The sequence below is a fragment of the Vipera berus genome (genome assembly GCF_964194415.1).
Source record: "Vipera berus genome assembly, chromosome: 3".
Classification (NCBI taxonomy): domain Eukaryota; kingdom Metazoa; phylum Chordata; class Lepidosauria; order Squamata; family Viperidae; genus Vipera; species Vipera berus.
Window position 1 is genome coordinate 41,090,026 of NC_138204.1, and position 19,860 is coordinate 41,109,885.

At 35.9% G+C, this 19,860-nt stretch overlaps 2 protein-coding genes across 8 annotated transcripts in view; one reads left to right on the forward strand and one right to left on the reverse strand.

Moving 5' to 3' along the window:
* Positions 1-19,860, reverse strand: part of TRAF3IP3 (TRAF3 interacting protein 3) — a 31,911-nt gene that overhangs the window by 5,229 nt on the left and 6,822 nt on the right. For 2 of the 6 annotated variants that reach the window (XM_081322253.1, XM_081322254.1), the window contains exons 3-15: positions 19,016-19,115; positions 18,547-18,604; positions 17,523-17,547; positions 16,760-16,789; positions 16,040-16,135; positions 13,999-14,070; positions 12,884-13,024; positions 10,619-10,756; positions 9,816-9,951; positions 8,710-8,772; positions 7,858-8,006; positions 5,553-5,666; positions 3,094-3,230 (exon numbers count right to left, since the gene is read on the reverse strand). In XM_081322253.1, the coding sequence (XP_081178379.1) occupies positions 3,147-3,230; positions 5,553-5,666; positions 7,858-8,006; positions 8,710-8,772; positions 9,816-9,951; positions 10,619-10,756; positions 12,884-13,024; positions 13,999-14,070; positions 16,040-16,135; positions 16,760-16,789; positions 17,523-17,547; positions 18,547-18,604; positions 19,016-19,115 (1,206 nt within the window). In that variant the 3' untranslated portion in view covers positions 3,094-3,146. Of the gene's footprint in view, positions 1-3,084; positions 3,231-5,552; positions 5,667-7,833; positions 8,007-8,709; positions 8,773-9,815; positions 9,952-10,618; positions 10,757-12,883; positions 13,025-13,998; positions 14,071-16,039; positions 16,136-16,759; positions 16,790-17,522; positions 17,548-18,546; positions 18,605-19,015; positions 19,116-19,860 lie in introns of those variants that run through there. The other 4 variants (XR_014025740.1, XM_081322255.1, XR_014025741.1 and 1 more) reach the window with 4 other exon arrangements.
* Positions 152-2,567, forward strand: LOC308664767 (UPF0739 protein C1orf74 homolog). 2 transcript variants are annotated; one of them, XM_081322259.1, is made up of 2 exons: positions 152-632; positions 1,583-2,567. In XM_081322259.1, exon 2 carries the CDS (start codon positions 1,763-1,765, stop codon positions 2,561-2,563), a length of 801 nt encoding a protein of 266 aa, XP_081178385.1. In that variant the 5' UTR covers positions 152-632; positions 1,583-1,762; the 3' UTR covers positions 2,564-2,567. The 2 variants fall into 2 exon arrangements, with proteins under 2 accessions (XP_081178385.1, XP_081178386.1); XM_081322260.1 differs by having other exon boundaries at positions 223-305.

A 19,860-nucleotide genomic window follows, 5' to 3' on the forward strand; every position in this document is an offset into this window, starting at 1 on the left:
AAATCAGCCCTTGCCGCAACACTTGTTACTGGCTCTAGTGGAGGATGAAATCCGCTCCTCCCTTCTTCCCCTCCCCTCCCGAACTTAGTACATCTCAGCGGGCAACGTTGGATCACCTGCCTCGCTTTTCGCTCCCATATCCGCTCTTGTCTCTTTAAGGCCTGGCTCTTGGCGGTGAGAGCCAGCCTTTTCCTTCCGGTTTCTAGCTCTACGTTTCTTGTCTTCGCTCAAGATATAGGAAGCGGAAATGTAATTCGCTGGTGAGCGGAACCGAGTTTGTTTCGGCGTGGCCGAGACTCGCGGAGGTTAGTGGGATCTGTTCTGGAGGGAGAGAGGGCAGCTGGAGGCAGGGCGGCTTCACAATTTCGCTTGGCGACGTCCCCTAAATGCCTGCGCTCTGAACTACAACCTACTTGCATTGAAGTCAGAGCATCTCCCTACGGGGCAAAACCTATTGCTCAAGAAAACCAAGAAAATAGGGCGTAACGAACAAGTCACATTTGGGAGTTTGCTTACTTCCAACTTCAAAACATAATTGATCTTTAAGCAGACCGAACATTAAGAAATATACACACAAGTAACCATTATTTAGATGGCGATCTAGCTTTTTGAATCTGGCTTTTATCTCCAGGGTGAGTGATGGGGAGATGTGGAACAAATGTAAGATAACTTCATTCGTGGGGACACTTATTTCAAGATTCGGGGCTGGGTTCTGCTGCGTGATCTTTATGGATCAGAGCCTGCCCTTAGTAAAGGGCCAGCAGTGATATATATATTTAATATTAACTGTATGAATTGTTATGCATAAGGTTTACGTGGTATCATTTAGCAATACAAGAGTACTGTATGTGAGAGAATTATATTCTAAACAGTTTAAACAAAGATCAACACACTAATATTTGTCTCAGTGTAAGTTGAGAGGAAGAGCCAGTTTTATGTAGAAGCTGTAAGTGCTACAGTACTGTCAGGAGGCTGTAAGTACTAGTCCTGCCTTAGGCAGGAACATAGCTGGGTATCTTAAGCCAGTCATAGCCTCTCAGTCATAAGAAGCAAGCAATGGCAAACCACTTTCAACATCTTGCCAAGAAATCTACAAAGGCTTGTCCAAGCAGTTGCCAGGAATCAACAATTACTTGAAGGCACAAATAAAAAATAGAGGAGAAAGCTGATTAAACAAACAGCTAGTTGCCCAGAGAGCATTCCAGTACCTATTTTGCCCTCTCCAGTCCTTGAACAGAAAAGCAACTTTATTAATTCTTATATGCTTTATATTTACAGTAACCAGTCTAGTTTATGATTTTTGCTATTGCAAGGCTAAACATTGGATACTGTGAAAAAAAAATCCATCTGATTAATCTGATTTGAATGTGGTTTCACCTGTAGATGCAATGTGAAGCTTATCCCAACGGCAGTAAACCCTGAGCTTTCATTCTCTTTTCTGAGAACTTTTCTGTTTTCTTTTCTGAACTTGGCATGTATAATTCTATATTACATTCTTGTTTCAGAATGAAGTAATTACACATATGCGAAACTTTCCATTGCTCATTTCCCTCACATATCTTCTGTTTATTATTTCTTTCAGCTTACTTCAGTGACTCATTTATAAAAATGAAACTATTAATTATTTTTGTTACATCACTATCAGTTGATGTTTTACTATTTCCTAAGGCTTGGCTGAAGAAGCAGATGTCTAAAGCCAGTGGTCAATCAAGTGTTTCTGGAGTTCTTTAATAGAGTTATCTCTCTAATGAATGAGCTATAAATGGCAGAGCAATTGACACAACTGCTCATTAAGGCAGCTCAACATCATCTTAAAACTGGAAAGAAGAAAAGATTATCATCTTCAGCCTCCTTGAATGTAGCTGGGGAGGTACTGGCAGTAGCAGCTGGTTTAAAACCTGCTTTTCTGTATGATTACAATTCTGCTGGGACTTCTCAGATCCTGGACTATGTTCAACACCTTCAAACTACCCTTCAACTTACATGTCGGTTACATGTTCTTAATATAGCCGAAAATGTTCTAATAATCAACTTGGGACTGATGTGTTTGTGTCTGGAATCAGTCCTGCTTAGCAATAATGTCACTTTCATTGATGTTTCTGCTTATAGACCATGTCCTACCTTTTGTAACTCAGAAAATGTGAACCTTATAAAAAGCCATCTGTCAGAAATATTGAATCATATTAAAGTATTAACAGAAGATACATCTCAGACAATATCTTCAAGTGAAATTTTTTCGACTGAATGGAATCTCTGTACTCTATTTGGTGTATTGCTAGGGTATCCAGCATCCTATAATTTTCCTACTCAGAAGAGCTCTGATAATTGTCTTACACTAATTCCACTGAGAGTGTTTACTGTTCAAGCCACATTTTGTATGGTAAACAGTGATTTCAGAGTTAGGTTTTATTCTTTCAGTATCCCAGAACTCTTGTATCCAGACATGAAAATGAACCTCAGCGGATGGTGTGAAAAACTCAAGGATGCTTTTAAAGCTCAGAAAGAATTTGCTAATCTCTGCATTGCAAATGAGGTGGTTGTTCTATCAGCAGTGACCTTGTAAGTATGAATCACAATTCAGAGATAGATAACGGTGCTTCTCCACAGTATTCCACTGATTTGTTTAAAAGCAATTTGGCAGCTTAGTTTAAGCAATTATGTCAGTGTTTTTATTTCTTTAAATGTGCACTTTCAGCAGCATTCAGGATATCCTTCATGCTTAAATTTCCCAGAATCTATTTCAGGTTAGCCTATTTTTCCAGAATATATTATTGACCAATCTATTCCAAATTCCAGGCAAAAAAAAATTGTCCAGCTAAAATAGGCAATGATTTCAATTCCAGTATGGTCAAGTAATATTTAAGTGAATTGAGGAACTTAAGATTTTTGAAACTGTAAGAATGGTGATTGTGTCAATGGATATAGAGATCAGTGGTATATGGATGGGCATACAATCAATATTTCTTGCTTTGGTTTTAATAATAACAGTACAAAAACTAAGCAATATGCAAAACCAAGCAGACAAACTCCTTCAGTACAGTATGCAGTTAATTTTACAAGACATTTTAAATTTGAAATACTAACCATTTGAGATAATTTAGACTGCTATAGTGCAGAAAGTAGTAGGCAAATAAGACAAGATATGTTCAAGGTGTAAAGTTGCTTAAATAAGATACCAGAGCTGTTACCATTATTACCATTATGATAGGAATCCAATGATCATGCTTTCTCTGAAAAAAGATAAAATGTTTAGAGATAGTAAATTGATTATAAATAAAGTACACAGAAAAATCCCCCAATTACACCTGGTTTTGTACTGACACTTTTATTGTGATTTCACATTGTTATTTTATTTCAGAGAAACTTGTACCTCTATTTGATTAAAATATATGTATCAGAAATAAAAGTGTTTTTTCCCCATCTGCAATGACAAGAAAGAAAAAAAATAAAACTAGGGTTGATGCTAAACATAGATGAATTATGACTCAATTTTATTCAGTGTGTTTTGGTAAAAATATTATTTTAAAAGCTACATTTCATAAACATACTACAGAGACAGAAGGTGAATCTTTCGTGCATGGGTCTTGAGAAAATTACAAGTGTATAAAGGGACTTTATTCATAACATTTCTACACATCTCACCTAAGTGACTCTGGCGGGTTATAATAAGAAAGAAAAAAAATTGTACATGTCTAATTTAAAAATGGTCACTGACCTCGAGCCAGACATCCTAGAATGTGAAGTGAAGTGGGCCTTAGAAAAGCTGAGCAACAACAAAGCTAGTGGAGGTGACAGTATTCCAGCTGAGCTATTCAAAATCTTAAAAGACGAGGCAGTAAAATTGCTACACTCAATTTGCCAGCAAATTTGGAAAACTCAACAGTGGCCACAGGATTGGAAAAGATCAGTTTACATTCCAATTCCAAAGAAAGGCAGTGCCAAAGAATGTTCAAACTATCGCACCATTGCACTCATTTCTCATGCTAGTAAAGTTATGCTTAAAATCCTACAAGCTAGACTCCAGCAGTATGTGGATCGAGAACTACCAGAAGTACAGGCAGGATTTCGAAGAGGCAGAGGAACTAGAGATCAAATTGCCAACATACGCTGGATCATGGAGAAAGCTAGAGAGTTCCAGAAAAACATCTACTTCTGCTTCATTGACTATGCTAAAGCCTTTGATTGTGTGGATCATAACAAACTGTGGCAAGTCCTTAAAGAGATGGGAGTACCAGAACATCTTATTTGTCTCTTGAGAAACCTATATGCGGGCCAAGAAGCAACAGTGAGAACTGGACACGGAACCACTGACTGGTTCAAAATTGGGAAAGGAGTCCGGCAAGGCTGTATACTGTCGCCTTGCCTATTTAACTTATATGCAGAGCACATCATGAGAAAGGCAGGGCTAGATGAATCAAAAGTTGGAATTAAGATTGCCGGAAGAAACATCAACAACCGAAGATATGCAGATGATACCACTTTAATGGCAGAAAGTGAAGAAGAACTAAAAAGCCTCTTGTTGCGGGTGAAGAAGGAGAGTGCAAAACTTGGGTTGAAACTAAACATTAAGAAAACCAAGATCATGGCATCTGGCCCTCTCAATTCCTGGCAAATAGATGGGGAAGAAATGGAGGTAGTGACAGATTTTATTTTCCTGGGCTCCAAGATCACTGCAGATGGGGACTGTAGCCAAGAAATTAAAAGACGCTTGCTCCTTGGGAGGAAAGCCATGGCAAATCTAGACAGCACACTAAAAAGCAGAGACACCACCCTGCCAACAAAAGTGCGTATAGTCAAGGCTATGGTCTTCCCAGTTGCAATGTATGGCAGTGAAAGCTGGACCATAAGGAAGGCTGAGCGCCAAAGAATTGAAGCCTTTGAACTATGGTGCTGGAGAAGACTCCTGCAAGTCCCTTGGACTGCAAGGCGATCAAACCGGTCAGTCCTAGAGGAGATCAACCCTGACTGCTCTTTAGAAGGCCAGATCCTGAAGCTAAAACTCAAATACTTTGGCCACCTAATGAGGAGGAAGGACTCACTGGAGAAGAGTCTAATGCTGGGAAAGATTGAGGGCAATAGAAGAAGGGGACGACAGAGAATGAGGTGGCTGGATGGAGTCACTGAAGCAGTAGGCGTGAGCGTAAATGGACTCCAGAAGATGGCAGAGGACAGGAAAGCCTGGAGGAACATTGTCTATAGGGTCGCGATGGGTCGGACACGACTTCGCAACTAACAACAATAACAACAACAATTTAAAAATACCCAGTTTGTATAATATCCCAGGCTTTCTATGAAGTCTTACTTGGCATCCAGTCTCTTTAATAGTAACGTAACATCACAATATCTTTATTTTTGTTGCATATATATGCATGTTTATTTTTGAAACATTTAAGTTCAAGTCCAGTTTTTTCACTGAGGTAAATTGATGGATTTATGGAATTCTGGGCATTTGAATCCCAATTTCTGTAGAATGCTGAGTTGATTGGGGAAATCTATATATCTTTGATGATTAAGGTTGCAAGAAGTTCAAATGGAAGTTCAAAGCCTCTTACCTGGGCTTGCTTGCTTTGAGAGTGCTTGAATTCATCACGACATTGTTGTAAATTGGCAAGGCAACTGCTATACTCATTGTTCAGGATCTCTAGTTTATGACAGAGATCAGTGCACTGGACAAGAAAATAAAACATGCTTAAAATGACTGTTTTCTATATTGTTTTAATAAAAAGATTTATGGCAGGTTAGGGGTATCATGAGCCCAAGAAGCCATCTACCATTCCTCATTCCTATTTTTGCAGACCCCAAAGTTTTCTAAGATCAAGCTGCTAAAATTCCGCAGTATGTACAATTCTGGCTGATTTTACTTTAAATAAATAAATAAAAGCTGCTAGTTAGATACAGCTTTTCTGAATTACTGTGAAATTATGAATATAAACATCTGTTTAATAATTTTATGTTGTAGTTTTCATTCTTTATTCCACAGAATATAGTTCTGCTTTGTTTTCAGAAGCTACAATTAATTTTTTTAAAAAGTGTGTTTATACCATTTATTTTATTTTATATATTTAGAAAATTTATATTGCTGCCTCGTTGCATATGGTGGCTCAAAGCGGCTTACATAGAAATAAAAACACCATATAAAAGAATAAAAAATAATAAAATAATAGCCCCTCACCACACCACCCCAGTGACAACATACATTCAAACTAGCCATTTAACGGGTTCCATTCTGTTCTGGGTTTCCTAGGTTCCCTGGCAGAACCAGGTCTTCAGTGCCTTCTGAAAGAGTGTTAGAGTGGGGGCCAGCCTAATCTCGGGAATGATGTTCCAGAGAGGGAACCACCATGGAGAAGGCCTTCTTTTGGTTTCCACCAGATGTATCTCCTTAGGGGATGGAACCTGCAACATTCCTTGCATCCCCACTCTAGTGGGTTGGGTAGATATGACCAGCAAGAAATGGTCCCAATGTACCATCCTGCCACATTGGGAATTATGCCTTATATTTGTCCCTGAATGCATCCCTATCAGTTTCTGTCTATACAGCACTCTTGGCATATTGCATACCGCCAAGTGAAAAAACTGATTTCTGCTGACTCGGGGAAGAAGCTTCTTTCCTTCTTTGTGTCAAAGTTAGCTGCAATGTATTGTATTATAAAAGTCTTAAGCTTATGGCATTTTCTTTTAGGGTTTCAATGTCACAGTCCCCATTGTGAGGCTTGCATTTCATTGGGAAACTTTATATATATTATAGAATTGTTCATATATTTTGGAATTGAGAGGGGCAACAAGCAGTGAAGTTAAGAAACATTGGGGATGATTTGAAACTAAAATGGATACTAGCGTGGAAGACCTTAAACAAGATGGTGTCACAGATTCATGTTAAGAGTCCAACCTTAATAGCAAAAGGAACAAAGGGATCAGGGATGTTAAATCCTTTCTTACTTTTTGCTTAAATTTAGAAGACTAGCTTAATTAGAGAATGATGCTTAAGGAGACAAATGTGACAACAGCAAAAGGTCTTATCAATACTGTTTAAAAGCATTCTATGTCATTCTATGCCAATGTTCCTGATCTACTTTGAAAAGAGTTGACTTATGATAAATTGCTTGGGTTTTAATTGAATCATGGAAAGCCACAAAATCCACACACCATCCTTGTCTACTTTGCATGTAACTAATTATGTGTTGAAACACCTCATGGGTGAAATACAGTATTGACTGAAATTTTGTTTTAGGAGAACAATTTTTTTTATCAGTTCATCTAAGTAAGAATGGATGAAAAGACATAGAATAAATTTTTGGCAGAACACTACTGTAATTATTTTTATGACATACATGCTAATTTTCTTGCCCTTGTTCCTAATTGAGGGATAGTATCAAGTACAAGTTTTAGTTAGCAAAATAATTGAAACAATATGGGCTTGATTCTCACATTTGATTTGTGATCAGGGAAAACATCTGTTTTGTTAACATGAACTAAAATGAGCTGCTCTATTAGTGATTGGGTGTGAGAAATCCAATATGGGATCTGGATCAGTCCCTCCGTTCCACGTCTTTGCATATGATGGGATTAAGACTACATTATTATAATACAGTAATGATCAGCCTTTTCATACACAATAGGCATATATTATCAACTGAAAGAGAATATGAATTTACTATCAATGATAAGCAGTTGGACATATATTTAGTGTAAGAGAAATTTGAAATAATGCATGTAAGAGATCAAATGCAAGATACTAGCTTGATGAGATACAAACTAATAATACAAAACTTCATAGTTCCATTGTAAGATATTTACAGATAACAGTTTCCTAATGAGATACTTTAATCTTACTAGCTGCTTGAATCACCTCTTCACCTCTTTTTTCTTAGCTGCAAGCTGAGATGTCCTTTTTTGCAGTTCTTCTCGCAGGCTGCTCTCTTTCCCTGTCTCTTCATCCTCAGATTGGACATTCTGCTTAGTTGTCACCCAACTGAAGACTTCATTGGGCACTGCGACAGTCTGCTCTATAAAAACAATGGTATTAGAAACATATTCTTGGATTCCTATGATATTGCAGGATGAATGCCTTCTACAATAAATGCATGAATTAAATGCATGAATTAAAACTTCAAAATGAACTAAGGCTTGCAACAAAAGTCAGAAACATCAAAGCTTCTTTCAACATGTAAAAAAAAGCCAAGAAACGATTGGTCCATTAATGGGAGAAAAATGGCAAGAAGGTAACAAGCAGCAGGAAGAAAACAGAACTGATTAACTCAATGTTTTGCATTGCAACAAACAACAAAACAACAATAACAACAACAACAACATTATTCCTATGACAATTGCACTCATCTTGCTCTGGTTATATTATGTTAACCAGTTTAGCTTATTTTAGGTCTCACTTATGCCCTGCTTGAAAGTTATTCCACATTCAAAAGCCTAATGTTTTCAGTGATATAGGACATTTTTATCACACTTAAGAAATCACTACTACATTAAATAATATAGCTAGTGGCTCTACCCTGACCTCTCTAAATGCACTAATGGCAGAGAATGTAAAGATGGGAATTTGCAGGAATTATATTCCCAAGTATTGATATATTGAGAAGAACCAAAAATAACAGCTTGAGACTTTTAATTCACAATACGCTCAAAGAATGTACCTACCCTATGTTGGTAGACCTCCAAGCTAGTTATTCACTTTTCTCAGACAGCTTTACTTACTTTGAAGATGTTCAGTTGTTGCCTCCAATATGATTTTTTGCATTGCTTCAGTTCTCAGCTTGCCTGAAAAGAATAAGGAATGATGCATAATTTACTGCAGTTTTTTTTCCTTTTGCATGAGCGGAAAGGTTTGTATTGTAAGTGGGAGATGGATTTAGGTCTAGCCTATAGAAATCTCTACTGCATGATGTTTAAACACTGCAGCCTTGACATTCTTTTTTTCCTAAACTCAAATGAAGCAGCACTGTTTATCACACTAAGCAGAGCAACACAAGTAACTTTTGAGTACTCTGGTGGCTCAAGAAATAAGCTGTACATTTCATAAAAAAATGACAAGTTTAACTTACTGTAACAATTGTATTGTTTATCTGAGAAAGTCAGACTTCAAGACTATCTGGTATATCTTTTATAGTAGGGGTGTCAAACTCGCAACGTCACGTGACGTGTCATGACGTATCGTGACTTTTTTTGCCATTGCCGGCAATGGGGTGGGCGCAGTTTCGCTATGATGCATCCAGCCCATGGGCCTGCCATTTGACACCCCTGTTTTATAAGATCAAACAATCACACAACACATGACGAAATTACTTACCTGAAAGCATTTACATTACTGTTTGTCCACAGCTAGTACCTAACAGCATATTGCTATAAAGTGATTTTGATTTGCAGGGAAGAGAGAATATTTCAAATAACCATTCTTCAATATTTATTCTAAGTTTATTCAGTTGTAAATTTATTTGGTTGTAAGTTTATTCATTTTAAGTTTATTCAGTTATTATTCAATATCTTACTTGTGTTTGAAATCAATGGCTACCACCCCAGAAACAGGCAGTTAGTTTTAAATACTACACATAAAGTACATGGGAGGAAAAAAATCTTAAACTTTACCAGACTCTCTCTTGTCCAAGGCCCTGATAAACTGTGCAATTCTGTTTCAATTCAGTTCAGTTTGTAGTATTGTATAAATTGCATCACCTTGTTTTTGTATAAATTGTATAAATTGCATCACCATTAGTTAAAGGTAATTTAAATGGAAGCTTATGAGATTTCTACATAAATTAATTCTATCACAATCCAGCTTCTTATTCTTGCTGTTGACTCTTTACCTTCCACTTCGGCAAGATATTCCATGATGAGTCTCTTTTCTTCTTGCAGATTATCAATTCTTGAGTATAGACTCGCACACTCATTCTCCATGTCTTTTAGTGCTTGTTGAAGTTGAGAATTCTGGGTGTCTGACCACTGCAAGCATGAAATAAGCACAATTGCTATTATAAATCACATGAAAGAGTATTCCTGTTAAAACAAAAATAACATGACAGCTGTTACACCGATTGATAGTTTAACATGTAAAGATGCCTGTAAACTTGATAACTAGAATTGTACCTCTTTGAAAACAAGTTTCTGGATGGTAGTACAGTAAATCTGTTGTGTTTGGGGAAATGTAGCACTTTGATTACTTCAGATCCTCTCAATAACTTTGCTTATTTGACTAGTGGGTTTCTTTAAGGCATGATTACCCCACTGTCAATTTTGGCTATTGCTGGTTTTATTTTAATTATGGATACATACGTTCTTGGCCATATGACATTTTCAATATGTGTAGTTGTTGCATTTAGTTTATCTTAGTTGTTGATGTTTATTTACTGGTTTGGCTGCTAAGTTGTAAGCTAATTGTATTGGATAGAATTACTATGTGCTTTTGTAAAGGTGCATAAACAAGAACAGCAGCAACTTTGTCCCTATGTCTTGAAACGATATGCTACTATCCTTAGCATGCTGATAACAATTCACCATAAATGGGTATCTGAGCCATGGTTTCTTTTTCAGTTCTATCACTAAAAACTGTTAACTTGACGAATGCTCCTGTGAAATGGAAACCTGGAATATAGCCTCACAAGGAGGTTACCTGCAGTTTGTTCTCCAAGACATGCAGCTTGTTTTTGACTTCAGTGTGCTGGTCAGTTAGTTGACTCCAATCTTTTTTTAAGGTGTTAAGTTGATCTTTCCAGAGGCTACAGTCATCCTCAGCAATAGTTAGGGCTCTCTAAGAGAAATAGCATAATCTATCATTAGTAAAGTTGACAAGCATATGTTCTTGACAGTCTTGTTAAAAACCCGATTAGCTGTTCATTGTAAACATGGCAATTTTATTGTAAGTCTAATTTGATGGGCTAGGAAATCCGATTGAACAAAATATGTCAGAACATGACATATAAATGTGGATAACTGGTCTCCTGTCCTTGCAAAGTTGGAATACTGCTGAAAATTAATTCAAAATGAATCAATACTTCCACTGATTAACAACGTCAAGTTTTAAATAACTTTCTTCTTGTGAAGGGGCTGTTCCCTGGGATTTGAGGCTGAAGAAGAACAGCTGGCCCAAGACCTGAGGCAGAGACTTTCTAATTTGCAGTCATTTATATGCTTTATGTTGGTACATTATTTCTAACTCACATGCATTTCTAGGTGTTCTATAGAATAGGTGCATTTCTCTGAGTTCATCAAAATGTTCTTTCTACACATCAGGTAGAAAACAACATGCTTAAGACAAAACAACATTTCCCTACAAGAATGTTGTGGTTCACATCTTCAAGAAAGGGGGAAAAAACAGACCCAGGAAACTACAGGCCAATCAGTCTAACATCAATACCTGGGAAGATCCTGGGAAAAGATAATAAAAAAACAGATCTGCGAACAACTAGAAGCAAACAAAGTTATAACCAGTAGCCAGCATGGGTTTGTCAAAAACAGATCATGCCAAACCAATCTTATTTCATTCTTTGATAAAGTGATTAAATTACTAGACCAGTGAAACAATATGGACATAGTATACTTAGACAAAGTAGACCACAAAGTAGACAAAGTAGACCACAACCTGCTGCTTACTAAACTACAAAAAGATGGGATAGACAACAACACCATCAGATGGTTCTGTAGCTGCCTGACAAACTGTACTCAGTGAGTAGTCCTCAATGGTACTACATCCACGTGGAAAGAAGTAAGCAGTGTGGTACTACAAGGCTCCATCTTAGGCCCAGTACTCTTCAATATATTCATTAATGACTTATATTAGGGAATAGAAGGGGAACTCATCAAATTTGCAGATGACACTAAACTGGCAGGAATAGCCAACACCCCAGAAGACAAGCTCAGGATCCAAAAAGATCTTGACAAACTTGAACAATGGGCCCTATCCAACAAAATGAGTTTTAATGTGGACAAAAGCAAAGTTTTACATTTAGGCAGGAAAAATTAAAGCTTTAAGTACAGATTAGGTGAAACCTGGTCAAAAAACAGCAACTGTGAGAGGGACCTTGTAGTCCTAGTGGACAATCACTTGACCATGAGCCAGCAGTGTGCAGCAGCAGCCGAAAAAGCTAATACAATCCTGGTTTGTATAAACAGAGGCATAGAATCAAGATCACACGAAGTATTAGTACCGCTTTATAAAACCCTAGTAAGACTATACTTGGAATACTACAACCAATGTTGGTCACCATACTACAAAAAAGATGTTGAGATCTTGGAAAAAGTTCAGAGAGGAACAACTAAAATAATCAAAGGCCTGGAGACTAAAACATATGAAGAATGGCTGCAGGACTTGGGCTTGGCTAGTCTAAAGAAAAGAAGAAACAGGGGTGATATGATAGCACTATTCCAATATTTGAGGGGCTGCCACAAAGAAGAGGGTGTCAAACTATTCCCCAAAGCACCAGAGGGCAAGACAAGAAACAATGGTTGGAAACTGACCAAAGAGAGAAGCAACCTGGAATTAAAGAGAAACTTCCTAACAGTGAGGACAATTAACCAGTAGAACAGTTTGCCTTAAGAAATCGTGGGTGCTCTATCACTGGAGGTTTTTAAGAATAGACTGGACAATCACTTGTCTGAAATGGTATAGGTTTTCCTGCTAGAGCAGAGGGCTGGACTACAAGACCTCCAAAGTCCCATTCTATTCTATTCTGTTCTGTTCTGTTCTGTTCTGTTCTGTTCTAAAGGATGCAAATCTCTCCAATTTTGTGAGAAGAATTTCTGGTACAAGCAGAATGATCCTCAGTGAATCAAGGAGTTTCTTGACATCCTTGATGATCTGAAAACATCTCAGGATATTTAGAGCTTCAGTAATATATAACCATCTTCCTATAGGCCTCAGGCTGAAATCCTTCCTTACCTGGGCAGTTTGAAATTGCTTTTGTGCCTGCATTTTCTCCTCAAGCAGTTTCTGAAGAGATTCTTTTACTTTCTGTTCATAATTCTGCTTTTGATCTTCCATCTCCAGGAGAATCCTTTTTAAGCCCCGCTTTGAATAACTCTAAGAAAAAAGAAAAAGAAAAAAGAAAAAGAAAAACAGAGAGAGAGAGAGAGAGAGAGAGAGAGAGAGAGATATGAATCAAAATTCCTCTTCTTAAAATATTTGGCTGGCTATGATTTATCTGATTGGTTTATCTGATAAATGTTATCCCCCTGGGACATGTCAATCATGACTAACATGGACTAACACAAATAATGTGGATTTACCATTTGAAACCCAAGAGATCCATAGCTCATCAAACTAAGCTTCTTGTACTAGATATTTTTTTTTGCAAGCAATAATGCAGTATTCTAAAGAATGTTATTTATTAGAAAATGGCAAAGAAAACTGACAACCTAACAGTGTAAAAGACACCAGTATATTAAAAGTTCTTGATTTAAGTTTTCAGGCACATCCAACAGACCAAAACTTTGAAATATTGTATAGCCCACATTGCATCTATTAAATGTAAATCAAGTTATGATTTTTTTAAAAAAATATTTTAAAAAAGGTTAAAATACTCTCTAGGCACCTGCACAGAAAATTCTTAGTAGTCTTATATTTTCTTAGCAGTGTTACAACTTTATTACATATATGGAGGAGAAGCAACATGTTGATCTCATGTAAAATGTTTCTATACTGTAATTTTATATGAACTCTAGCAAAACAATAGTGACAAATCTTTTAGCAATAACCACGTAAGTCTGAATGTGAGACACAACCATAAAAATAATGGCAGTATAGTTCAACAGCAAAATGCAAAATAAATCATGATGCTCAGGAAACAAAGAACAACAAATGTTATCATTCTTCAGGTCTCTGAGGAAGAGTTATAATGAGTGTATTCTTACAAATATGTATGATGTTAATATTATTATTGAGTAGATATCTGAAGAACAAAGCAGGTATCTAAACTACAGAAGGTGACATTCTCCATGTACATATTAAAATTATCCGAAATTATAAATTTTCTCTTTTTGAGCCAAATATATTACCTGGGTACATATTTGCAATTGATTTTCCAGCACGCTCAGCCTGCATTTGAGTTTGTCTTCATTAAACTGACCCTGATAGAATTTAAAAAGTTAAAAATTGTGAATAATTTTGGAAATAAGAATTTTCTAACTCTTAGATACCAAAAGGGATCCTGTTTCTTGCTTTATTCATATTATTTAAAAGTTTCATTTAAAATTAAACATCAGATCCTTCAGAAATCAATGGCTTTCAGGAAAATAAAATAAAACATATTCATTCATATCACTTATCCTTAATAAAATGTAATAGCTACCTTAATTACCAAAAGGACTATGCTAATTATTTATTTTAAAATTTCAGACAGTTGCAAACTGTCAAAGCAAAGTCTACGGGACTGCTGAATATGAGAAGCATAGGTTTATTTTCTAAGTATCCAACAAACTGTATGCTGTACATACAGTTGTAATATATGTTTAGTATTTTTACAGAATCACTAACTTGGTTGTGCAGTCAATTTAATAGGGCTAGGATGGGAGCAGAAATGCCATGCCATCCCACGCATATAAGATAGCCTAGTTACGGTACGCACATTTTCAGCAAGAGAGTGGAATGGAAGTCAGCTTTCCAGTGCTAAATATAAACACAAGAAAGGACTACATTGTGCATAGTTCATTTAAGAATGAAACTGTAGGAAAGGAATACAGCAAGTCCTTCTAATGTATGAAATTTCCTTCCTTTGCCAGCTGGAAGGGAGCATCACCAAAATGATAGGGTGGTTGGTATATTTCTGGATTTCTGGGAAGCAAACTACTCCAATTTATTCTCCATAGTACCTGGGGGCAGGACAAGAAGCAATGGATGGAAATTTGTCAGAGGGAGATTCAACCTTGAAATGAGAAATTTCCTGACAGTAAGAACAATTAATCATTGAAACAGCTTGCCCACTTTGTTAAAGAATTTTGGCAATTTTGCTAGAGAGCTGCATGAAATCCTTAAGCCACTCAGCCCTGCAACACTTTGTTTTGTACTTGGATAACCTGATCTACATATTGAAATGCAACACTGGTTCTCCTTTGCTTTGTTTTTAAATAGGTAGTATAAGTTAAAAGCAAAATCTTGCAAAACAAAATGGGATGGTCAATGGTAAAGGACAGGACTTTGCAGATTTCTGCTGCTTTTTTCTTGGGAACTGAAAGCTTTAAAGCACTTTAAAGAGGCCTTTATATTTCAGCTAAAATTTCCATCTCTTATTCCATTTATCATTGGCAAATTTGAAAATTTCATCTCTATATTAATTTGGAAATCCCAGAAACAGTTTTGTAGCTTTAATGAATAACAAATTGGAAACGGGCTATGCTGGAAACGTATACAGAAAACAAATGAAACAGTACACACCTACCTGTTGATAAGCTGAGGTTCAGAGGTTTAATTACCACTTCCTGTCAGTAAAAATGTAAAACTATTTTCCCCCTGCTATTCTGGATGTTAACATCAGTGTTTCAGAAGGGAAGTACAAACCACAATGGTATCAAGCAGTAAATGTCGACATTTCTGTTCTAAGAGAGCTCGCAGTGAGCTTAGTGTGAAAATTTGACTGAATTGCCATTTCTTTTCTGGATCAAGTAATTTAGGGCACTTCTTTGGTATTAGTTCTACTTAGCTGAAGCACAATTCCATGGAAAGTAGATGTGTGTTCTTTTTTCTCTCTCAACAGGATCAAACATAATATTATCAAAGATAAATCTGAGCTTGATTATACAATTTTATTTCTTTATGTCTTTGTCTTTACAAATGGGCCACTCAGAGATGTAACCTTCATTCACTATTAATAGATATTTGGAAAGGACATCTTGGCAGCAAATACACTTATCATTATAGAATATTGTTATGGTAAGAAAAGCTGTGTCTGCTCGAAATTCTGTTGTATGAATAAGCTAACTATCAAAAATACAGGATCCCTTTTAGTTTTCTGTTGCATCATAACTCTGAATGATATCTATGTATGATATAGAATAACATACAATTATGAATAGTAGTAATCTTAGTATGACTATTTGGTACCTTCCAAGATTTTTCTGCTGCTTCTAGCAACATGGCTAGAAGCTCTTGTAAAATCACCATTTTCTGCTTCAATATTAGTTCTTGATGTAGTGCCTCCTAAACAGAAGAAATCAGTCACAACATGTTCAAATGATATCCCAGGCATGCTCTGAATTCATTGTCCTAGTTCCATTCAAGGAAACAGAAAGATCTTTTGTATAGGTACAAAACTATACTCTAAAAAGTGAAGTTTATGTCCCTTTGTTCTTAGATAATTATTTAACTGGCTTCTCTGTTATGTAGTGAAAAAAGAGGGTATTTATTTTTAAAATAATGTAATACAATTTATAGAACTTGCTATCTGATTTAGTGTCTTTTTAAAATTGACTGGAAGATTTTAAATTGTTTCCTTTGATCATTGGCATTCCTTGGGTATCAAAAGCAAATTGACATCAGTTGGATTTGTACTTCGTACTTAAACCAAAATGGCAGATCATGGAAATGGTAAAATCAGGTGGATCAAGCTACATTTTGTGAATATATGTATATTATTATTTTTCCCCCTGCAGGAATGAATCCTGCACTTCAAGTACTGTATAGGATTCTACCATTATATATTGTTTTCAATTGCAGTCCTATTCTCAGAAAGTAAGGCTTTATGTATTAAAAAAATCCAAAAAGAATATGATTTATGAAGGGATCTTTCCCCCAAACTGTCTAAAGTTAACATTAATTACTCACGTTGAGGTAGTTAGAAAGTTGAATAATTTCCTGAAATACAAATAAATATATTTATAATCCCAACTGAGTTGGCAAAGAAATGCAACCTGCACTATTTGTCAGCCTTTGAGTTTTATACTCAGAAAAATTCTAGTATACTTGAAGATGGGCAGTTTTATTGCTATTAATAAAAATTCATTATTTAGCTACTGTCAAAACATGTTTATAGTCAGAAACAAATGGAAACACTGTTATGTACAGAGTTGTACAGAAATAACAGTGCTCCTTTAACCCTCTTCTTTTCAAAACACCTAATACAGCAACTCCATGATCAAAAGCTGATTACTGAAAACCTCATGAAACTTTACTAAGGGCCATATTCAGACATGGAGCCAAGATTTGCTTATCTGAAACATCACAACTATAACAACTTGCCTGATTAAGGCCATTATGTGTAGGAAGGTTATGATGTATGCATACCGAAATGAGAACAATACCAAATACTAATTACCAAATTCTTCCCCCGTTTAGATTTCTTTGTTTCTTAAAGAAAGAAGAATCTCATCCCCACTTTCTGTTTTCCATAAAAGGAGTCCCTGCGGATTTTACTCCACTAGTCACTGTCAACTACAGGGGGTGGTGTTCATCTCCATTTCAAGGCCATTGAGCCACCATTGTCCAAAGATGTTTTTGTGGTCATGTGGTCAGCATGACGACACAGAGCACTGTTACCTTCCAATTGACGTGTCACCTATTTATGTACTCATTTTCATGTTTTCCATACCTTATCTAAAACTGCTGTTCCACAACTAAAAACAAAAGAGAAAAGAATTATCAAGGAGATATGACATAGTTGCAGTGTGATACAACTGTCAAAAGGAAGAAGGTAAAAGATTATCCACATAGAATTGCCCGTATAAAAATTTAAGACTTGAACAAAAGCTCCTGAAAAAGTCACCAAATCAAAAAGTTTTTAAAAATCCTAGAACAGACGAGGAGTGCTAGTTATTCTATGCAGTGGAGTTTTCCTCTTGCCACCATGAGTCTTTTTCTGCCCGCTGAAATGTTGTTGTGATGTGGTACCCAAGAACCTTTGTACTATCTATTCATTCATTACCGCACATGTGAAGATTTGCAATAAATCCTTGCATTTGTACAAACAATAATTTGCAATATGAAATGGGATCTCTGTACTCTTGGTTACCACCCGGCTTTTAATGAACAGGAACCTGTGTATTTTTTTCTGACACTGGTTGCTGCATGGCCAAGATAACTGAGGCAGATTGTAAATACAGTGGTGAAAAACTCCAATAATAACTTCACTGATGATGCATAATTGACCACTGAAAGCATGGGAAACAAAACTATTGAAGCCTGCAATGTCTGGAAGTTTTCTTTGTAATCATAGGTCATACAGTGGATTGTTCAGAGACAGAGTGACATGATAATATTTTTATATGTTCAAAAATGCTATCCCAGATGTAGATCTTACTGCCTGGGTACAGAAGACTCTATATCATTACTGTATGTTATATAGAGAATTTTATATGTGGTTTATGAAGTTATGGAATTCTATTCCCTAATGCAAGCAAAAATGTTCTGGCTTGTGATAATTTTGGATGAGTAACCAAGGAATTTTGAATCTAAAATTTATAAAAATATGATTCAAATTTTGATTATATTTTGGATTGAAAAAGTCTGATCATCTTTATAAAAATACCTCATATTCAGTGTAAAATGTTTAGTATCCAATTTTAAAAGTACTAATTCCAAAGGAGGAAAAAGCCTGAATAATCTTCTGTACTTACTCTGTTTGCTGACAGGAGTTTTTCTTTTCAGAACTTAGTTCTTTTGTGGTTTGTGTACCTATATATAAATAAATTCCATTTCAATACTTTTAACAATTGACAGTGAAACACCACTGTTTTTATCTATTCATAAGACAACATGTTTCTAAAAATATGTTCAAAAACATATAATTACATTTTTAAAACATTTACATTTAAGACGGGGGCATCTGTGATATTTGCATTAAAATTGTTTCTCACAGAATGTAAGATAAGAGTTACCTATATTTAAGGTATCTGAAAGCAAAATATCCATACATTTAGGAAAGTTATGAGCAAATATATATATATGATTTTTTAAAAAATTAAAAATCTGAAAAAAATAACAAAATAATCAAAATTAGTCATGGACACTAAAAAAAGTCAAGTTTATGCTGACATATATTTTTCTGCTGACAACTTTAAGGTTGATTTATAGATTGTCATTTACCTTTACAGTTTTTGGGAACATTCACAGTGAGCATGGCTTGAGATGATTTGCTAAGAGGGAATATATTACTGAAGTTATGCTGTATAGATTTGGTATGAGGCTGAAAGATAAAAACAGAATAATATTTGGATTCTTTTCCATGTGTTGATCTCAGTACCCCAATATCCAATACTCCCCAAATTTGTTGGGATTACTAATGTATCTCTTTGGGACAGGATCTCTAAATTGTTCCAATACATTTTTTCCTATTTTTAGAGGAGAGGAACATTGTTTAGTTACTTGGTTGCTAAATAATAAATTATTTCGCAATCCGTAAAGAAAAATGGAAATCAGTTTTTGAAGCTTTTCTGCCCCCTGACACTAATATTGTAGAAAAACTCTTTAACCACTTCCTAACCAATAAAATAAAGTTTTCAAAACTCTCATGAGAACATGAAATCTTGTGAAATTTTGACAACTTCATGCAAGATTTTGTAAATTGCAGACTTAGGAATGTATGACAACAAACAGTTGTAACACACACACATTCACACACAAACACACACATATGGCTGAAAGGACTGTGTACACACACACACACACACACACACACAGAGAGAGAGAGAGAGAGAGAGAGAGAGAGAGAGAGAGAGAGAGAGAGAGAGAGAGAGACATTAAAACTATACATTATTCATGACTGATCTCCTAGCCCAGGTCAACAGATGTGAAAATCTAAATTCAACAGACTTCCCAACTAACTATTTTGGGATGGTCTAGCTGTGTTATCCCCATCATTAAATATTACTTGAATATTTGACAAATATTTCATATAGTTCTGAGGTGGTATTTGCCCTAGATTGTCAGAA

What these genes read in the sequence shown, in the direction of transcription:
- LOC308664767 (XM_081322259.1), top strand. Translation starts at nt 1,763, where the DNA reads ATGGCAGAGCAATTGACACAACTGCTCATTAAGGCAGCTCAACATCAT.